Source organism: Phycodurus eques, chromosome 3, assembly GCF_024500275.1.
Source record: "Phycodurus eques isolate BA_2022a chromosome 3, UOR_Pequ_1.1, whole genome shotgun sequence".
Lineage (NCBI taxonomy): Eukaryota > Metazoa > Chordata > Actinopteri > Syngnathiformes > Syngnathidae > Phycodurus > Phycodurus eques.
The window spans coordinates 17,559,864-17,577,044 of NC_084527.1; the positions used below are offsets into that span (position 1 = coordinate 17,559,864).

Here is a 17,181-nt window from a genome sequence, read left to right on the forward strand (position 1 = left end):
ATGAGGAGACACAAGAAATGAGGATGAAGATGACAGGTGTGAATAAACCCGAGTTGATCATATTCAGTGGTGTATTTGTAGCTACTGCTAAAGTGGGCCAGCGCCTCCTGTCTTTCGCATCATTTTGCTTGGCTTTCGCTTGTCACACACGGCTGTTTAGGCCCCTTGTGAGGAAAGAATAAAAAGAATCTGGGCTGAATGGACGAGAACACAGCCGCAGATCTTTTGGCAGCTCAACTCTTCCGACTGCATTTTCTCACCGTTTCCTCAACTTTCTCTCTTTAGGAATGCTATGAATGCTTACCTCCTTTTTTGCATTCCGTCCTGATTGGGAATTGCATCCAAAACCGGCGCAGTGTGGTGATTGGAAATTGCATCCAAAAGCGGCGCAGTATGGTATTTTTCACTCTTTTCGCTGACGATAAAAGTTGTTCGCAAGTGGCTAGCTTAGCTCTGCATAGAGCAGTAACGAAACAATTTTACAAGAGCCATTCTACGTAATCATTCCAAGAATGCTTTGTGCATGCTAAAACATGGTGGCGACAGTGTATCAAATTATGGTCTGAACAAAATCTTTTTTTTATCAATTATAACTATATACCCATGTTTTTCAGTAGTCGATGTCAGTAGTTGTAAAATTAAATGTATTTGTCATTTCAATCAGAGCTCACTTTAATCACTGCCTCGATGCGCCGTGGCATTGAAGCAATCAGCCTGTGGCATTGCCTGGGAGTTATGGAAGCCCATATTTCCTTGATGCTTGCTGTCAGTTCTTTTGTTTTTGGGTCTGGTGCCCCTCATTTTCCTCTTGATAATACCCCAGAGATTCTCAATGGGGTTTAGATCCGGTGAATTGGCTGGACATTCAAGTACTGTGATGGCATGGGCATCAAACCAGGTTTTGGTGCTTCTGGCGGTATGGGAAGGGGCCAGGTCCTGCTAGAAGATGAAATCTGCATCTCCATACAGATCCTCAGCAGAAGTAATCATGAAATCCTCTAAAACATTCTGGTAGGATTAAAGAAAGCAAAGTTTACCAACACCTGCACTGGATATTACACCCCAAATCATGACTGACTGTGGATATTTCACACTGGACCTCAAGCAGCTTGTGTTGTTCTTCACCAGACTTCCTCCAAACCCTTGGACCTTGATTCCCAAATTAAAGGCACATTTTACTTTCATCGGAAAAGAGGACTTTGGACCACTGGCCAACAGTCCAGTCCTTCTTCTCCTTGTCCCAGTTGAGACGCATCCTATGTTGGCTCAGACTCAGAAGTGGCTTGATCCGAAGAACCCGACAGTTGTAGAATGAATGTGGTAGTTTTTGAAGCTGTGACTCCCGCCACATTGCGCTCTTTCTGGATCTCTCCGAGATTCTCTTGAATCTTCTCTGTTTGATAATCTGCTGAAGCCCACGGTTATCGCTTTTGCTGGTGCATTTTATCCTTCCACATTTTGTCCTTCCACTAGACTTTCCACTGATATGCTTGGACACAGCACTCTGTGAACAGCCAGCCTGCTTAGCTATGAAATTATTTGGCTTACCCGTCCTATGGAGGGTATCAATGATGGTCTTCTGGCCAGTTGTCAAGTCTGGAGTCTTCCCCATATTGAACCCAACTGAGACAATTGAACCAAACTGAAGCAATTTAATGACACCTGGGGAAACCTGTTCAGGTACTTTGCGTTTAGTAGATGATTAGTGTTTGACACTCAGTTGAAAACATTGATGGCTCGCAAAATTTGGGCTGATTTCTTCACAGTATTCACATTTTTTTGAATTCCTGATTTTGTGGGTTTTATGAGCTGGAAGCCCAAATTATGTAAAAATAAACAAATAAATGGTTGAAATGTTTTAAATTGTGGGCCCTAAATCTATAACCTATGACATTTTAACTTTTAGTATGGAATTATGGAAATAAATAAACTTTTCCATGATATTAAATTTTTTTGGAAAGGGTCTGTATATCTGGTTTCTTACTTATAAATAACTTCTATCAATTTGTTTGCACATAGGCTTTGATGAGCTGTTAACCTCTGATGAAAAATCCAGGCTCTACACTGCCATCGGATACAGTGAGACGGCGTCCAATTCCATTTATCCAAAAGAAGTGAGTCTCTTCCCGGACACGCATATGCAAACAAACTGCACCTTAAATCCATCCATAGATTTGCTCTAGTGTTTGTCCTCTCGGGCGACCGCCAGCCTATCCCGGCTGACTTTGGGCGAGAGATTGAATGGACTGTTGACCAGCCATTCGCAGCGTACACATAGACAGACAACCATTCGCACTCACATTCTCACCTATGTATAATATAGTTTTCACCAAACATGCATGCTTTCGGAATGTGGGAGGACACCATAGTACCCTGAGCCGAGACTCGAACCCAAAATCTCTTGACACTGAGGCAAACAACTATTGCACTATGCTGCTGAACTGTTATTTATTTTCAAACATGTTTTTGCCCATTAATCCACACACAAATGTTTTTTAAAGGTATGTTATAGAATATTTCAAAATAAAAAAAAATTGAATCTAGTCTCATTTCATTCCCCACTCTAAATGCCGCCCCTACTCCCACCTCACGTGTCTGCATAAAGAAACGCCCTGAGCTCACTCAACGAAAAAGAACCAGGAAGACAGCGGCTCAGCCTACTGCCTCAGAGTGCTCCTCAGTAATGGGGAGAGATTTGTCTCAAAATTATTTACATTAATATATCCGCGATTAACATGTGTTTTTCAGATCCACAAATATATCCGTGATTTACACGTTTTTCAGATCCACAATTATATCCGCAATTTACGTGTTTTTCAGATGCACAAATATATCCGTGATTTACACACGTGTTTTTCACCTCCACAAACGTGTTTTTTAACACCGCTAGAAGAACGAGGAAGGGACCTGGATCACGCTTGCCTCACACAATGCATCTCCGAATCTCCGAGTGCCAACGTTACATGAAATATTAGCGGTTTGATGTATTTGTTTTGGAATGTACAACCCCAATTCCAATGAAGTTGGGATGTTGTGTTAAACATACATAAAAACAGAATACAATGATTTGCAAATCATGTTCAACCTATATTTAATTGAATACACTACAAAGACAAGATATTTAATGTTCAAACTGATCAACCTTATTGTTTTTAGCAAATAATCATTAACTTAGAATTTTATGGCTAAAACACGTTCCAAAAAAGCTGGGACAGGTGGCAAAAATGACTGAGAAAGTTGAGGAATGCTCATCAAACACCTGTTTGGAACATCCCGCAGGTGGACAGGCTAATTGGGAACAGGTGGGTACCATGATTGGGTATAAAAGGAGCTTCCCTGAATTGCTCAGTCATTCACAAGCAAATATGGGGCGAGGTTCACCTCTTTGTGAACAAGTACGTGAGAAAATAGTCGAATAGTTGAAGGACAATCTTCCTCAATGTACAATTGCAAGGAATTTAGGGATTTCATCATCTACGGTCCATAATATCATCAAAAGTTTCAGAGAATCTGGAGAAATCACTGCATGTAAGTGGCAAGGCCGAAAACCAACATTGAATGCCCGTGACCTTCGATCCCTCAGGCGGCACTGCATCAAAAACCGACATCAACGTGTAAAGGATATCACCACATGGGTTCAGAAAACCAATGTCAGTAAATACAGTTCGGCGCTACATCTGTAAGTGCAACTTGAAACTCTACTGTGCAAGGCAAAATCCATTTATCAACAACACCCAGAAACGCTGCCGGCTTCTCTGGGCCCGAGCTCATCAAAGATGGACCGATGCAAAGTGAAAAAGTGTTCTGTGGTCCGACGAGTCCACATTTCAAATTGTTTTTGAAAATTGTGGACGTCGTGTCCTCCGGGGCAAAGAGGAAAAGAACCATCCGGACTGTTATGGATGCAAAGTTCAAAAGCCAGTATCTGTGATTGCATGGGGCTGTGTTAGTGCCAATGGCATGGGTAATTTACACATCTGTGAAGGCACCATTAATTCTGAACAGTACATACAGGTTTTGGAGAAACATATGGTGCCATCCAAGCAAACGTCTTTTTCATGGACGCCCCTGGTTATTGCAGCAAGATGATGCCAAACCACATTCTGCACGTCTTACAACAACGTGGCTTCGTAGTAAAAGATTGCGGGTACTAGACTAGCCTGCCTGCAGTCCAGACCTGTCTCCCATTGAAAATGTGTGGCGCATTATGAAGCGTAAAATACGACAAAGGAGACCCCGGACTGTTGAACAGCTGAAACTGTACATCCAGCAAGAATGGAAAAGAATTCCACCTACAAAGCTTCAACAATTAGTGTCCTCAGTTCCCAAACGTTTATTGAATGTTGTTAAAAGAAAAGCTGATGTAACACAGTCGTAAACATGACCCTGTCCCAGCTTTTTTGGAACGTGTTGCAGCCATAAAATTCCAAGTTAATGATTATTTGCTAAAAACAATCAAGTTTATCAGTTTGAACATTAAATATCTTGTTTTTGTAGTGTATTCAATTAAATATAGGTCAAACATGAGTTGCAAATCATTGAATTCTGTTTTTATTTATGTTTAACACAACGGCCCAACTTCATTGGAATTGGGGCTGTACAATCAATTAAAATATAAGTAAAGTGATCAATTTACCCGACGACTCGGTAAGAACGATGACGTGACGTATGCGGTGGTTTTCCAACCATCCATCTGTGTATAGACCACCACTGTTATATGTTACAATTGATTTGCAGTAGAGTATTGATGGGCTAGCCAAAATTAGCATTAGGTCATAGGAGCGATTTACTTTCAAATCATGAATATTCACACACAAACACCGTAGTAACACATACGGATATAATATAATAATATAACAATACTTACAGGCTTATATTCTTCCTAATCTGTGAAAAAAGAGTTCAATTAATAAAGTTCTATCATGACTTTCTTCTACTACTCTGTTTAGGTTTTTAAGAGTGTGTAGCTCCATGCATGCATCGCATCACACTGCCCCTCAGATGCCAAGGCATGAACAGAAGGAACAGCAGATATTTATTTTTATTAGTTTTTCATTGCTTTTATTTTAATACCTTATTATTTTACTTGTTACTAATTTATTTTCTGGTTGTTCTTTTAATTTAGATTTAAAATTGAAGTAGTAATAATTTAAAGTTGGAAGTAGCGTTTACTTAACTTTGGAAGTAGAGTTAACACTATGTTTTGAAATCAATGAATAATTGTGTTTTTTAATCATGATTTTAATATCAATCAAAAAAATAAATCATGATTATTTTTTTTACAAAATTGCCGAGCCCTATTGTTCCAGCGATACGTCCCTGTAAAAAACACATGTAGTCCGCCTGTTGCCTCAAGTCAGCTGGCATAAGTTCCATCTCCCCACGACCCTGAACAGGATGAGGAGTATAGAAAATAGATCATATGTGCAAATCAGTCGCCTTTCAGCAAAAATCGCCGATTTGTACTCAAAATAGGTCATTTACATGCATCGTATCGATCCGATGAGTTTTTTTCATCGGGGGAGGGGTGGGGTCGCTGTCATCATACGCTATTTCGTACTTCTTGAACACTGGCAGCTGGATCCATTCCACACGTCCACCATCCACACACAGATGTAATTTCTGAATATTACTCCGCGGCGGACGAATATGCAAGCGCATTGGCCTGAGGTTCCGCTTCTGCGCTCGGAACCTGCTTTGAACAAGTCACGGGAGTTGACGAGACCAGAGAAAACACTTCCGCTTCTGCTGTTAAGAAGTAATGGTACTTTTACGCCGTTACAATGACCTAAATGTCACTCACTACTTTTATTTATCCATTATTCCTTGTTTATCAACTATTTCGTGCACGAGACTACGACTTCAACTTCCTCATCGGGCGCTGTTTGAGCTAATCCTATTTAAGCGCTAGAGACGTTTGTCTATTTCAAACTCAAACTCACATGACCACACAACGTCTTCTATTGGGCTTCCTGGGCAGGGGTAGTAACAGCAGATAAGCCAGTCCAACTGATTCTCATGCCTATGTAGCGGCCATGTTGGGAAGGTCGTCGTTACCATGAATGTAAGCTGATCCCCTAGTGCATCTTGTATTAATTAGGAAACGCACTAACAATTATCAAATTAGTTTACGGATGTTAATGTTCAATGTTTTAAGCGACGGAGCGATGTTAGGAATTGTGTCACAACACAGAATGAAGTACCGTAATTTCTCGTGAATAATGCACACCCCCAAAGTTGACCACAAAATTCTGGAAAACCCTTCAACCTATGTATAATGCATTTTTACAATGCATTATTTTGCTTCTACTCATATGATCAAAACATGAAGTAATTTCTGTATTTTGTTCATTTTTTTGAAGAATTATTCTGTAGTTAAGCACTTTATTTGAACACATAATACTTTCTTTCTTTTTTTTACTTGCTCTTATTTTGAAATTCACACCCCTACTTTTATTTAGTAAATGAGAAAACACACAGTTGTGCTCATGTTCGATTACCCAGGCAGAATTTGTGAAATCTGTACAATTATTTTAAGAAAACATGAAGGACCAGGCTAAACACATTTTATTTTAATGGGATTAAAATTAAACTCTCAAGCATTTCACAAAAGCATTATCATTAAACACAACATAACCATAAAGAAATTGAGGATGGTTGTTGTTCAGTCGAAAAAAATGTGCATTTTCACGAGAAATTATGGTAACGTCAAATTCAGAAATGGACAATAAAAAGACAAAACTATTGTACTTAATATTTTCCTGGAGGATGCATTTGGGATTAGCCTTTGAGGTTGGTAATAGTGAAAAATTAAGTGAAAAAGACAATGATTTGAGTCAATTCTTTTCCAGAATGCGAGTGCTTAAAGAGGAGGATGCTATTCATGTGGCACAGCTTGAAGCAGGCATCAGGTACAGGTGGAGATGGGCCTGGCTCATGTTGGAGGCCAGAACAAAAAGGCAAAGAAATGAGGCAAATTTAATTTTAATCTTAAATTTGTACATCAACATGTACTTGAGCGGGGTAAAGAAGTTTTTCTGCGTAAAGATTATTATTTTATTTTATTTTATTTTTTTATTTGCCTTATTGTACTCTGCAGAGTCTTCCAGATTGCTTTAATTTGTTAAAATAAAAATATATATCTGCGGGGGCCCGGGAGATCCCCCCCAGACACCCCCTACAATGTTTATTTTATTTTATTCATTTATTTTTTGTCACCTTTTTCATGCCTTTGGTGTTTGCATGTCTGATAGATGGATGGAAAGCTTCCGTGATCAAGAGGGAATCCATGATCGATTTACACATATGTTCCCTTTTCTTTTTTGTTTTTCCCTGAAATCCCTTTCTTCAAGCTTCTGATTGACTAGAGGACATGTTATGCAAAATGTTTTGCAACTTTAAACAGGTCCCCTGCCATCTTATTAGACGCAACACTAGCTTTGACATGATAGTGTTTAGTCTGTCTGTCGTGGATCTTCATCTTCAAGCTGCCAAGTCGTGAACAACAACTTTACCAGACATTCAAGTATATGCCTTTTAACAGAAGCTAATGGTGTTTGGTAACTAATCCGCGCTGCTCTGCTTAGTTTTTGGTTTTAACGTTATAGTGCTTCTGTGTAGTCCAGCCGTCACTTGAAAATGGCAGCTCTGTAGCCAGCCTAGCTGCCAAGTCATGGGTAGAGAAATGTGTGAGGGCAGTATTATGCAAATTAGCCATCTTGTGATATCGCAATCGGGCACAATTCTGAATGTGTCGCTCACAGAGACATTGGGTCACTTGCTTTTTTGTGTAATTTCACACTTGATAGGTTGGCAGTCACTCCAGAAACCCAACTATCTATATACAACTGATTCATCCATTAATCCATTTTACATAGTTTGTTCCCTTTTAAGAGTTTAAATAATATAACTAAAAACGTTCATTGCTGTTTACTCCTCTTTTCTAGTTTGAGGACTTGAGGGTAGATTTCCACATGGAAAGGCTAAGTGTTTCCATCAAAGACAGCAAGGACAAAGACGAGATTGTCAAGCTGACTGTCGGAGAGCTGATGTCCACCCTGACGCAGAGATCTGGAGCTCAAGCCATCAAGTGTGTCTTTCTTTGACACTTATATGTGGGCATCAATGAAATATATTCCTTCAGTTTAAATTTGTTAAATGCAAAACAATCTCTGCAGATTCACAGCCCAGCTCAGTTTGTTTGAGATCACAGGTCTGGCAAGTAGCCGGCCTGCTCCCACCCTGCTATCATCCAGGACGGTCGGAACGGGAACCCCGCTGCTCAGCCTGTTTTTCGAGACTAACCCTCTGGACCAGAGTGCCAATCAGCGGCTCTTTGCTGAATCGCAGCCGCTGGAAGTGATCTATGATGCTGTGAGTGCAGTCGGCTGTTGTTCATAGTCACATACAATAGAAGTGTTCATGTGTTGCATGTATTCTTTGTCTGTGCAGATGACAGTGAATGCCATGTCGGCATTCTTCAGGCCACCTGATGACCTGGAGCTGGACGAACTCACCAATGCCACCCTGATAAAACTGGAGCAGTTCCGAGACCGCACAGCCACTGGTCAGTTGCACATACAGTAAATTAATCACCTATATTGACTCGTTGGTAACGTCCAATGAAGTGTCTCAACCAGTGTTTCCCAACCTATATTAAGTCAAGGCACATAATTTAGATTGGAAAAATATGACAGCACACCAACAAACACAAATACCATAAAAAGTATATACAGTGAACTCAGTTCACACCTATGGACAATTTAGAATCTTTACTGAACCTAACAAGCATGTTTTTGACCTGAGCTGAGAGTCAAACTGTGAGGCAGAAATGCTATTCACTAACCAACGTAATGCTGCAACAAAAACCATACAATTAATTTAAAAAAAGAAGAAAATGTAAAATGGAAAATGGCACCTATAAGTTTTCAATAGAGGTTGAAAACTTATAGGTGCCATATATCACCAAGCCAACTTTTTCTACCATTTGGGATGTGCCCCAGTAAATGTGAAATAGGAATTAAAATCGTCCATGCATTCTTGAGCTCCAGATGTTTTCCTGCCGAGAGGCCTAAAATCAGGCCATTCGAATTTCTCGAGCTTATCTCCTCACTAGCGAAGATCTCCGCCTACCTCTTCCGTTGCCGAGCCAGCCCTGTCAACATAAGTGTGCTCTCACAAGTGGGTCTTTGACACAGAGGCAACCAAACAGAGGCAAGGGGCCGGTCTTAGCCAAATATGGACAAAGCGGATACAAAACTGAGTCAAATAGAAGTAGATGTCAGAGGGGCCTTTTCTGGACACTCATATAACAAAAGCAAGGTGTTTTTTTTTTTGTTTTGCTTTTTTTTTTTTTTTTTTTTTTTTTTTTTTTTTTTTTTATAAAGTAAATTGACACTTTTATACTAAGTCCATGTTAGTCACCCTATGGAGGTCTAAATAGCCAAAATACGGGACCTTTCAGGAAATCTTGCTAAACTTTATCTATAGGTTGTGTTCTGCTTTTTTTGACTTTATTTATTTATTTAAACCCGTCCTGTTCAGCTGCATGGCCTTGCAGAATGGTGGATCTGTATGCCTTTGTGCTAGAAGAGTTTTGCTGTGCAACAGGGGAGTTTGAAATACTCCCTCTGCTTATTTATTTATTGTTTTATTATTCTGTTGTTTATTGAAAATGCAGCCGGACAGAAAAGCGTTTTAGGGGACAGACAGAGGGACAGAGTGGACAAGGGGACTAGGGGTGAGAACCACAGCAGAACAATAGTGAGACTGTCTAGATATTTGAACACAAGTAACATTACACCAGTCAAATTGTGTTCTTATTTTGTGGATGGGGGACACACACACCCGGTGAGGACATGGAATAACTAACCAAGAGAATAAGATGAGAGAGGACAGGATGTGGGAAAATGAGCAAGGCAGTGCTACTGACCAGTGGTGCGGTGGGATTATTTTTTGGTGTCTAAACACCTGTAAGAACCTGGGAGTTGATATGTTGGTATAACCTGTTATTCGTGGTCCCAGCACAAGCAATTAAAGCCGATAGTGTGTCTATCAAACTTAATAGTGAATGAACACCATATCACATGCATGTTAGTCAACTAGTGTACGTAGTTGCTGAGCCGGCACCCTGAATGAGATGTAAGTGTGCCCAATGTGTGAAGTATGTACAGTGTGAGTACTAAAAATGTGCAGTGTGTGTGAAGTAAGAGCCTAGACTCCTGCGGGGCCGGCCTGGCCCGACCGGCTAGCAGACCACAGAGAAAAGGGGGAAAGCCCCTACCCACCCTACAGCTAATTCCGACCCTCACCCCCCCAAACCGACCATAGCACAGTGACCAATGTAATGCACTGAGCACACATACCTCCACCAAGGTCAATTCAATTCTAATTTTAATCAGCACCACAATTACATATGCATAAATATGCTTGATTTGTAGACACTACGCATTAGAGTCAATGTCATTCAAACGGTATTCCTGTTTATTTATAGTGCCATCTTTAATTTGTTCTGTAGGTCTAATGTATGTGATCGAGACGCAGAAGGTGCTGGACCTGAAAGTGAATATTTTGGCATCTTACGTCATCATACCCCAGACGGGCTTTTATGACGGCACTCAGAACATCCTGCTGCTGGATCTCGGACACTTGCAGGTGAGGAAATGTCAGTATGGAGGTTGATTAAAAGGTAACTTTTTATTTAACATGTGTTTGTAGATGTCCAGTCAGAGCAAAAAGCACCTTCCTCAGCTGTCTGCATGCTCCAGCAAAATCGAAGACATCATGCTGAGAGCTTACGACAGCTTCGACATCCAGCTCAACAACCTGCAATTTCTTTTTAGTAAACCAGGTACAAGCTATAATGTTTACTGCCTAATGATCCTAGACGGTGGCTGGGAATCAGTGAAATAAACGGTGTAACTGACATGTAAACCTTTCCCCGCTATAGACGGTGACTGGAAAATGGCTCGCAAGCAGAAGCAGTCACTGCTCCACATCCTGGAGCCGGTGGATTTGAAAATGGAGTTCAGCAGGGCCATGGTGGTCAAAGACTCACGCATGGCAAAGTAAGTGTAAAAATGAAATAAGACAACATTGTGACTGTGGAAGGTGTGTTTTAATCCCCCGGTTGTGTTACTCAAATCGGCCCATTTTAATATTAAAACACTTATAAATGACTGATGACGAAGTGTATTCAAACTTTTTATTGATATTGTGAGTAATGGATTCAATAGTAAGATATAAACAGTGTTTATTGGCCTTTTTTTCCTCATTTCCAATCCTGTCAGGTAACATTATTGCTGTTCCTCAGACTTGCACGCAACAGTAGGATGAAAGCGTTGTGCGTTTTTCCCTCTCACAATTTAAAACAGTTCCCAGGATTTTAATAACCTGTGTAATGTTTTTTTTTCAAAATACCCCAAACATAAAAAAAACATAGTAAACCTTACACTCTGTGTGCGTGTGTGTGTATTATGTGTATAATATATGTTTATGTGTATATATTATATATATATGTGTGTTTATATTATATATAAATGTGTGTATATTTTATATATATATATATATATATATATATATATATATATATATATATATATATATACACACACACACACACACATGTATTGAGTATGTGCCGATAAAGCTATCAGAAAACGTTAGTCTCTGCATCCAAGACCATTTAGCTTGTCTCTGCTAAGCTTTTTATTTTTACATAATGGTGCTTGGCAGATCTTCACCCAGCCTAGCTGCCAAGTCATGGAAACACAACTCAGTGTGTGGATGATATCTTGTAAGTTATCCACACTGCTACGTAACAATCTGACCAATATTCAGAACGGCTTGCTCGCTACACTTCATATTATTAGACTTACAATTAGTGTAGCGGATCCGTGCATGTGGCGCATGCAGTTCCCCCAATTTTCACCAACATTGAAGAATGTGCCCTCTTCATCATTGCTTGAAAGGGGCCTAGCTGCCAAATCATAGGCAGAGAAACTTTGTGAGGGCGGTATTATGTAAATCAGCCACACTGCTAATTCACAATCAGGCAAAATTCAAAATGACTTGCTTAAACATTTGCAGAAATAGGAAGCACACGATAATTTACCTACATTTATTCCTTAATTTCACACTTGATGGGTGGGCAGACACTGCAGAAACCCAATGGTTTGTATATGTCCTTTAATTTATTTATTTTTTTCCCAGATATAAGCTGTCTGGAGAGCTCCCTCTGCTCTCCCTCCGAATCTCAGACGTTAAACTTCGAAATGTTCTGGAGCTGGTGGACAGCATCCCACTGCCACAGTCAAATCCTGCCCCGCCCAACGGCGGCATGCCCCCGCATTCAAAGGTGTGCACCCCATGACAAGACGACCAGGATAAATAACCGACCCACAGTATCACACAATCAGAGAAGTAGAAGCAGAGTCTTGCGGCATTATGTTACCTCAAGATTGAAAGTTGCAACATGTAAGAAATCCTCGAAAAGTCAGATAAATTTGAGTCGGTCTGTTTTGTTAAAAATCAATAGCTGTATTACTTCGGTGCAGAAGCAATCCCTATGAGCCACAAATGTAGACTTTAGTGCTGATTAATTTCTACTTAACAGCCTAGTCACCTCATCGTTTTTTGTACTCCATCACTCATATCTCTTAAACCTTTAAAATAGAGTTTAAGAAGATGTATGTACCCACAGTCGCTAGCTTTGGTTTACTATGAATGCCTTTTTTCTTGTTAAAAGGCTCAACACAACAGCAGACTGTGATGAACACTGTTGGCAGCTTTTTTATCAATGACAGCGTAATTAAAATGCCGATTTTTATTTTTTATTTAATTTTTTTTAGCAAATAAAATTAGCGATTAAACATGATTTCAGAGAAATGTATTACAGTATGTGATAGCGATAAAAAGTGATTTAACGCTAACTTTAACGATATAATGCTTACTAACTTAAAACATTTATTATTTTTTTTTTTTTATAGTAATGGTTTTTGAGATGGTGGAACGATGACCGACTGGTTAGCACATCTGCCTCACAGTTCTGAGAACCCAGGTTCAAATCCGGCCTTGCCTGTGTGGAGTTTTCATGTTTTCCCCATGCTTGTGTGGGTTTTCTCCGGGTTCTCCAGTTACCTCCCACATCCCAAAAACATGCATGGTAGGTTAATTGAAGACTCTAAATTGCCCATAGGGATGAATGTGAATCCAAATGGTTGTTTGTTTATATGTGCCCTCCGATCGGGTGGTGACCAGTTCAGGGATAGGCTCCACAATGCCCGTGACCCTAGTGAGGATAAGCGGTATGGAAAATGGACGGTGGATGATTTTAGAGATGCAAGGATTCTGCCCAACAGCGACTATGTACCAATCAAAAATGTGCACATCGTTTCTCTTTAAATAGCATGAGAAAGAATCTACAAACTTCTGACTGATACATATATGTATACAGTGTTCCCCCTGTACTGTATGTCTCCATTCATTATTTGCAGACACGCTTTATCGTGTTTTAAATGGTTGTTTCTTTGTTTTTTTTAGTGTATACTTGTGGCTTTTGTGTGTGTGAAAGGAGAGCCACAGTCGCCAATGCACTATTTTCCAATCAAGAGTTGAATTTTTAGGATTGTTCGGCCTTGATACAGGCACCATAGCTTTGCTACAAAGTTTTCACACAATTTCTATGTTGGTAAAACTTGGCCTGTTTCCTCCTCAGCCCAAACAGTTCACACCACAGCTGTCCACAAGGAGACATCTGCAGTTAGCCGACCAGCGCTCATCTCTGCTTTTTGAGTCATGTGAGACCATCAGCCTTACTTCACTCGGTGAGCCTGGACATCCTCATCACTATTATTCATGTTCTGTATCTTGACGTATAATGTGGCGCGAATATGATTTGGTCTCCTCAGGGTCTGAAGAAGACTTGTTCTACGACGCTCCCAGCTCTCCCATCACAGGGCAGCAATTCTTCGCCGACAGTCCCATGCCACTGCGCTACGCTGACCTGAACAGACAGAGGAGTCTCGCCCAGGAGGAGCGTCAGAAGAACATGACCCACTTTCTCATGATGTTTGAAATCAGCGAGGTAATTTTGTCAAACAACTTGATGGACATATGGTGCTTGATCCAATTATTAAAGGGGATGTCCATCCATCCATTTTCTAGCGCTTATCCGAGGTCGGGTCGCGGGGCCAGTAGCTTTGGCAGGTTTATTATGGAAAACTGAATTTATAATGGCTTGTATACAAATAATTGGCCACCCATGAAGTAAATTACACAACCAAGTAAATATTTTATGAGCTGCCTATTTCCCAAAATGTGTTTCTGAGTGAGCTATTGTGACATTTACATAATACTACCCAGTCACTGAATTTCTCCGCTCATGGCTTGGCCGCTAGGCTTGGTGACGACCATTTTAAAGCAACTGACATGATAGTCGACCTGTCAAAGCCAGCAGGGTGAGCAGTGGCTCATTGCTTGCGGCAGGACCACCTTCTCAAATCAGACCAGTTTTAGCAAGGTTACAAAGGATAAGCAGAGTTGCAGTGGTAGTACAGATTTGTGGCATGGCATTAGCTTCTGATACAAGCTGCACATACATGATTTGTTTGATGTAGTTGTTGACATGGTGGGGGATAGCATTTGTGTTTGGTAGGTGTTTACTACATGCCCCACGTACCAGTGACGTGAGGTTCATGATTGGTGAGGCACTAACAGTCGCGTGACATCTGGAGCGCTATGAAGCTCAACTCAACACTGCCAAATGCTGGTTGTGGCACCGTACATACCAGACTCCACTGTGCACTTTTAGTGGCTTTTCTGGTCGATAAGAGACTAAATGTCACACACTTTCATTAAATATATTAGACAGTCTGTTAAACGTCAGTAAGTGCAGTACATGTGTGATAAAACGTATATTATTGGCGATGTAATGAGGAAACTCCAATGTCTCGTGTGTGAAGCCACAGACCAATCACAGCCTGCCTGAAGGGATGTGTGCGTGGTCTCTTGAAGCATCATGGGAGCGATGACTCAACGTGACTCGTAACTGCGCTTCCTATGCATTTGAACAGGAAATATGAAAATTCAGCTATTTTAATGATGAAATCATTGAAATTATTGGATTGAAAAAGAAAATCAATGTAAAGCACAGACCGTAGAACTAAAATGGAACAATTTAATGTAATCATAAGGTTGTTTTTTTTACTATTCACATGTAGTGGAAAGGAAAGACCACCATGGGGTGAGTGAGGCCTACCCTGACCGCACATCACTGCCATGTACACAAATCTGCTACAAATTCACAATTGTAATCGTGAGTTTAGTGATGAAATACTGCCTCTGCGAGTGAAAATGCGATCCGTGTGTTTTTTTTTTTTTTTTTTTCCCTAAGACTGTGCCTAACACGTAGCGCCACCTGTCATCGGCATGGTGTCAAAATCTGTACTTGGCTTTGGCCAAGCATTAGAGAGGCACTTGGTGAGAAGTGGCTCATCTACATGTGACACAGGACCACTCCTTCAAAACAAGCTAATTTCAATGAGACCTAAACTATGGGTTGTAAAGCGTGCTGTAATTCTTGATCCTTAGGGTATTTTGATGATCATGTCACAGACAGACTTTTTTTAAAACCGTTTTTTTGTTTGTTTCTGTCTAGTTCTCTGTCCAGTTGTGTCGCCTGGCTGGCAGCTGTCAGGAAGTGGCGGTGCTCCAATTGGAGGTGGAGGGCCTTGGCAACGAGCTGAAAATGTGCTCCTTCGACATGACGTCCAACACTTACCTCAAGGAGATCTGCCTCAAGTGTCCTGAATACAAAGGTCAGTATTTAATCCCTCAAAGACCTAATCCTCCTGTTACGTTTGTGTCTTTCTGATGCGGCTGAGCTGGAGCAGTATCCCAGCTTACTTTGGGCAAAAGGTGGGGTACACCCTGGACTGGTTGCCAGCCAAGCGCAGGGCACAAAGAGACAAACAACCCTTCACACTCACATTCACACTTGAAGACAATTTGGGTGTCCTCAATGACCCTAACATGCATGTTTTTTTAAATGTGGGAGGAAGCCGGAGTACCCGGGGAAAAAACACAAGCAAGCACGTAGAGAACAGGCAAACTCTGAACAGGAGGGTCGATTTAAACTCCGAAATAGGCATGGGCCAATTCCTGTTTTGAAGGTATACCGCAACTTTGAAAAGTCAAAAGGTTTCAATAAGCACTAAAACAGTCAATTATAGGTAGTTACCGGTAATTAGTTTTTAGTTTTTTTTTTTTTTTTCACTGCAATGTGATTGGCCGCTTGCCAAGACGAGACTGTCATGAAGTGAACAAGCACCTCAGCCGAGCTCCGTTTTTTCCTCCTTCCAGCTGACCAGAGGGGGTAGAGGCGCCAGTACACCACTATATGCAGACAAGAAACCAGATCAGCTCCTCAGTGGAACCTTGATTTAACGGACTAATGGGGGGGGGGGGGGGGCTTATTTTTCACTCAAATTTGTTTTGTAAAAAAAAGATTAAAAGTTTAATTGTAAATAGTCGAGTTTGTTTTTGTATTTTATATATATTTTTGTAACACTTGTACCATTTCTACCCCCTGTTAGTCTTTTGTGTCACTGCTGGGTCAATATATTTAATATACCATGTAAATTTAAAGATATTGTGTCTTAATTTGCATGTTCCCTGTTGTGTAGATTCCGAAAGCAAAGAAATTCAGTTGATCACTACTTTGGATAACACAGAGGTCGACATGCTCACACTGGAGTATATAAAAGTAAGTATGGCTTGTAAGATTATTTTCCAAGTCTGTCTTTATAACTGTTATTTATTTGTTTTTAGGCTGAAAAGAACGGTCCTGAGTTCAAGTCCTTGCACAACAACACAGAGCAGCTAATCAAGGTTTGTACAAATTGTGATTTTTTTTTAACATCTGAACTTTTTTTTCATATGAGAAAAGCCTAAACATGTTGAGGAAAACATTTTCATGTATGCCGCTTTTGTAGTGTGTGGTGTACTCCAGATGACACTACACATACACAACTACCGTATGTGTCTGCCATAGTACCATACTGACGTGAGAGGCAGCATTGTGCCATAGACATGGGCAGCCAGACTGCTCTGAAAATAAAAAGAAAAAAGTCAAAGAAGAAGTAGAAGAAACTAGGTTAACTGTTAGCTTATCTGGTAAATACA

General features: G+C 40.5%; 1 protein-coding gene across 1 annotated transcript in view; it reads left to right on the forward strand.

The window, feature by feature from the left end:
- vps13a (vacuolar protein sorting 13 homolog A) overlaps positions 1 to 17,181 on the forward strand; it is an 80,006-nt gene that overhangs the window by 11,245 nt on the left and 51,580 nt on the right. The window contains exons 16-28 of the mRNA XM_061672296.1: positions 2,020 to 2,114; positions 7,947 to 8,089; positions 8,178 to 8,373; positions 8,452 to 8,566; positions 10,517 to 10,653; positions 10,717 to 10,849; positions 10,949 to 11,066; positions 12,211 to 12,355; positions 13,715 to 13,823; positions 13,908 to 14,083; positions 15,656 to 15,815; positions 16,683 to 16,762; positions 16,828 to 16,887. Of these exons, the coding sequence (XP_061528280.1) occupies positions 2,020 to 2,114; positions 7,947 to 8,089; positions 8,178 to 8,373; positions 8,452 to 8,566; positions 10,517 to 10,653; positions 10,717 to 10,849; positions 10,949 to 11,066; positions 12,211 to 12,355; positions 13,715 to 13,823; positions 13,908 to 14,083; positions 15,656 to 15,815; positions 16,683 to 16,762; positions 16,828 to 16,887 (1,667 nt within the window). The remainder of the gene's footprint in view (positions 1 to 2,019; positions 2,115 to 7,946; positions 8,090 to 8,177; positions 8,374 to 8,451; positions 8,567 to 10,516; positions 10,654 to 10,716; positions 10,850 to 10,948; positions 11,067 to 12,210; positions 12,356 to 13,714; positions 13,824 to 13,907; positions 14,084 to 15,655; positions 15,816 to 16,682; positions 16,763 to 16,827; positions 16,888 to 17,181) is intronic.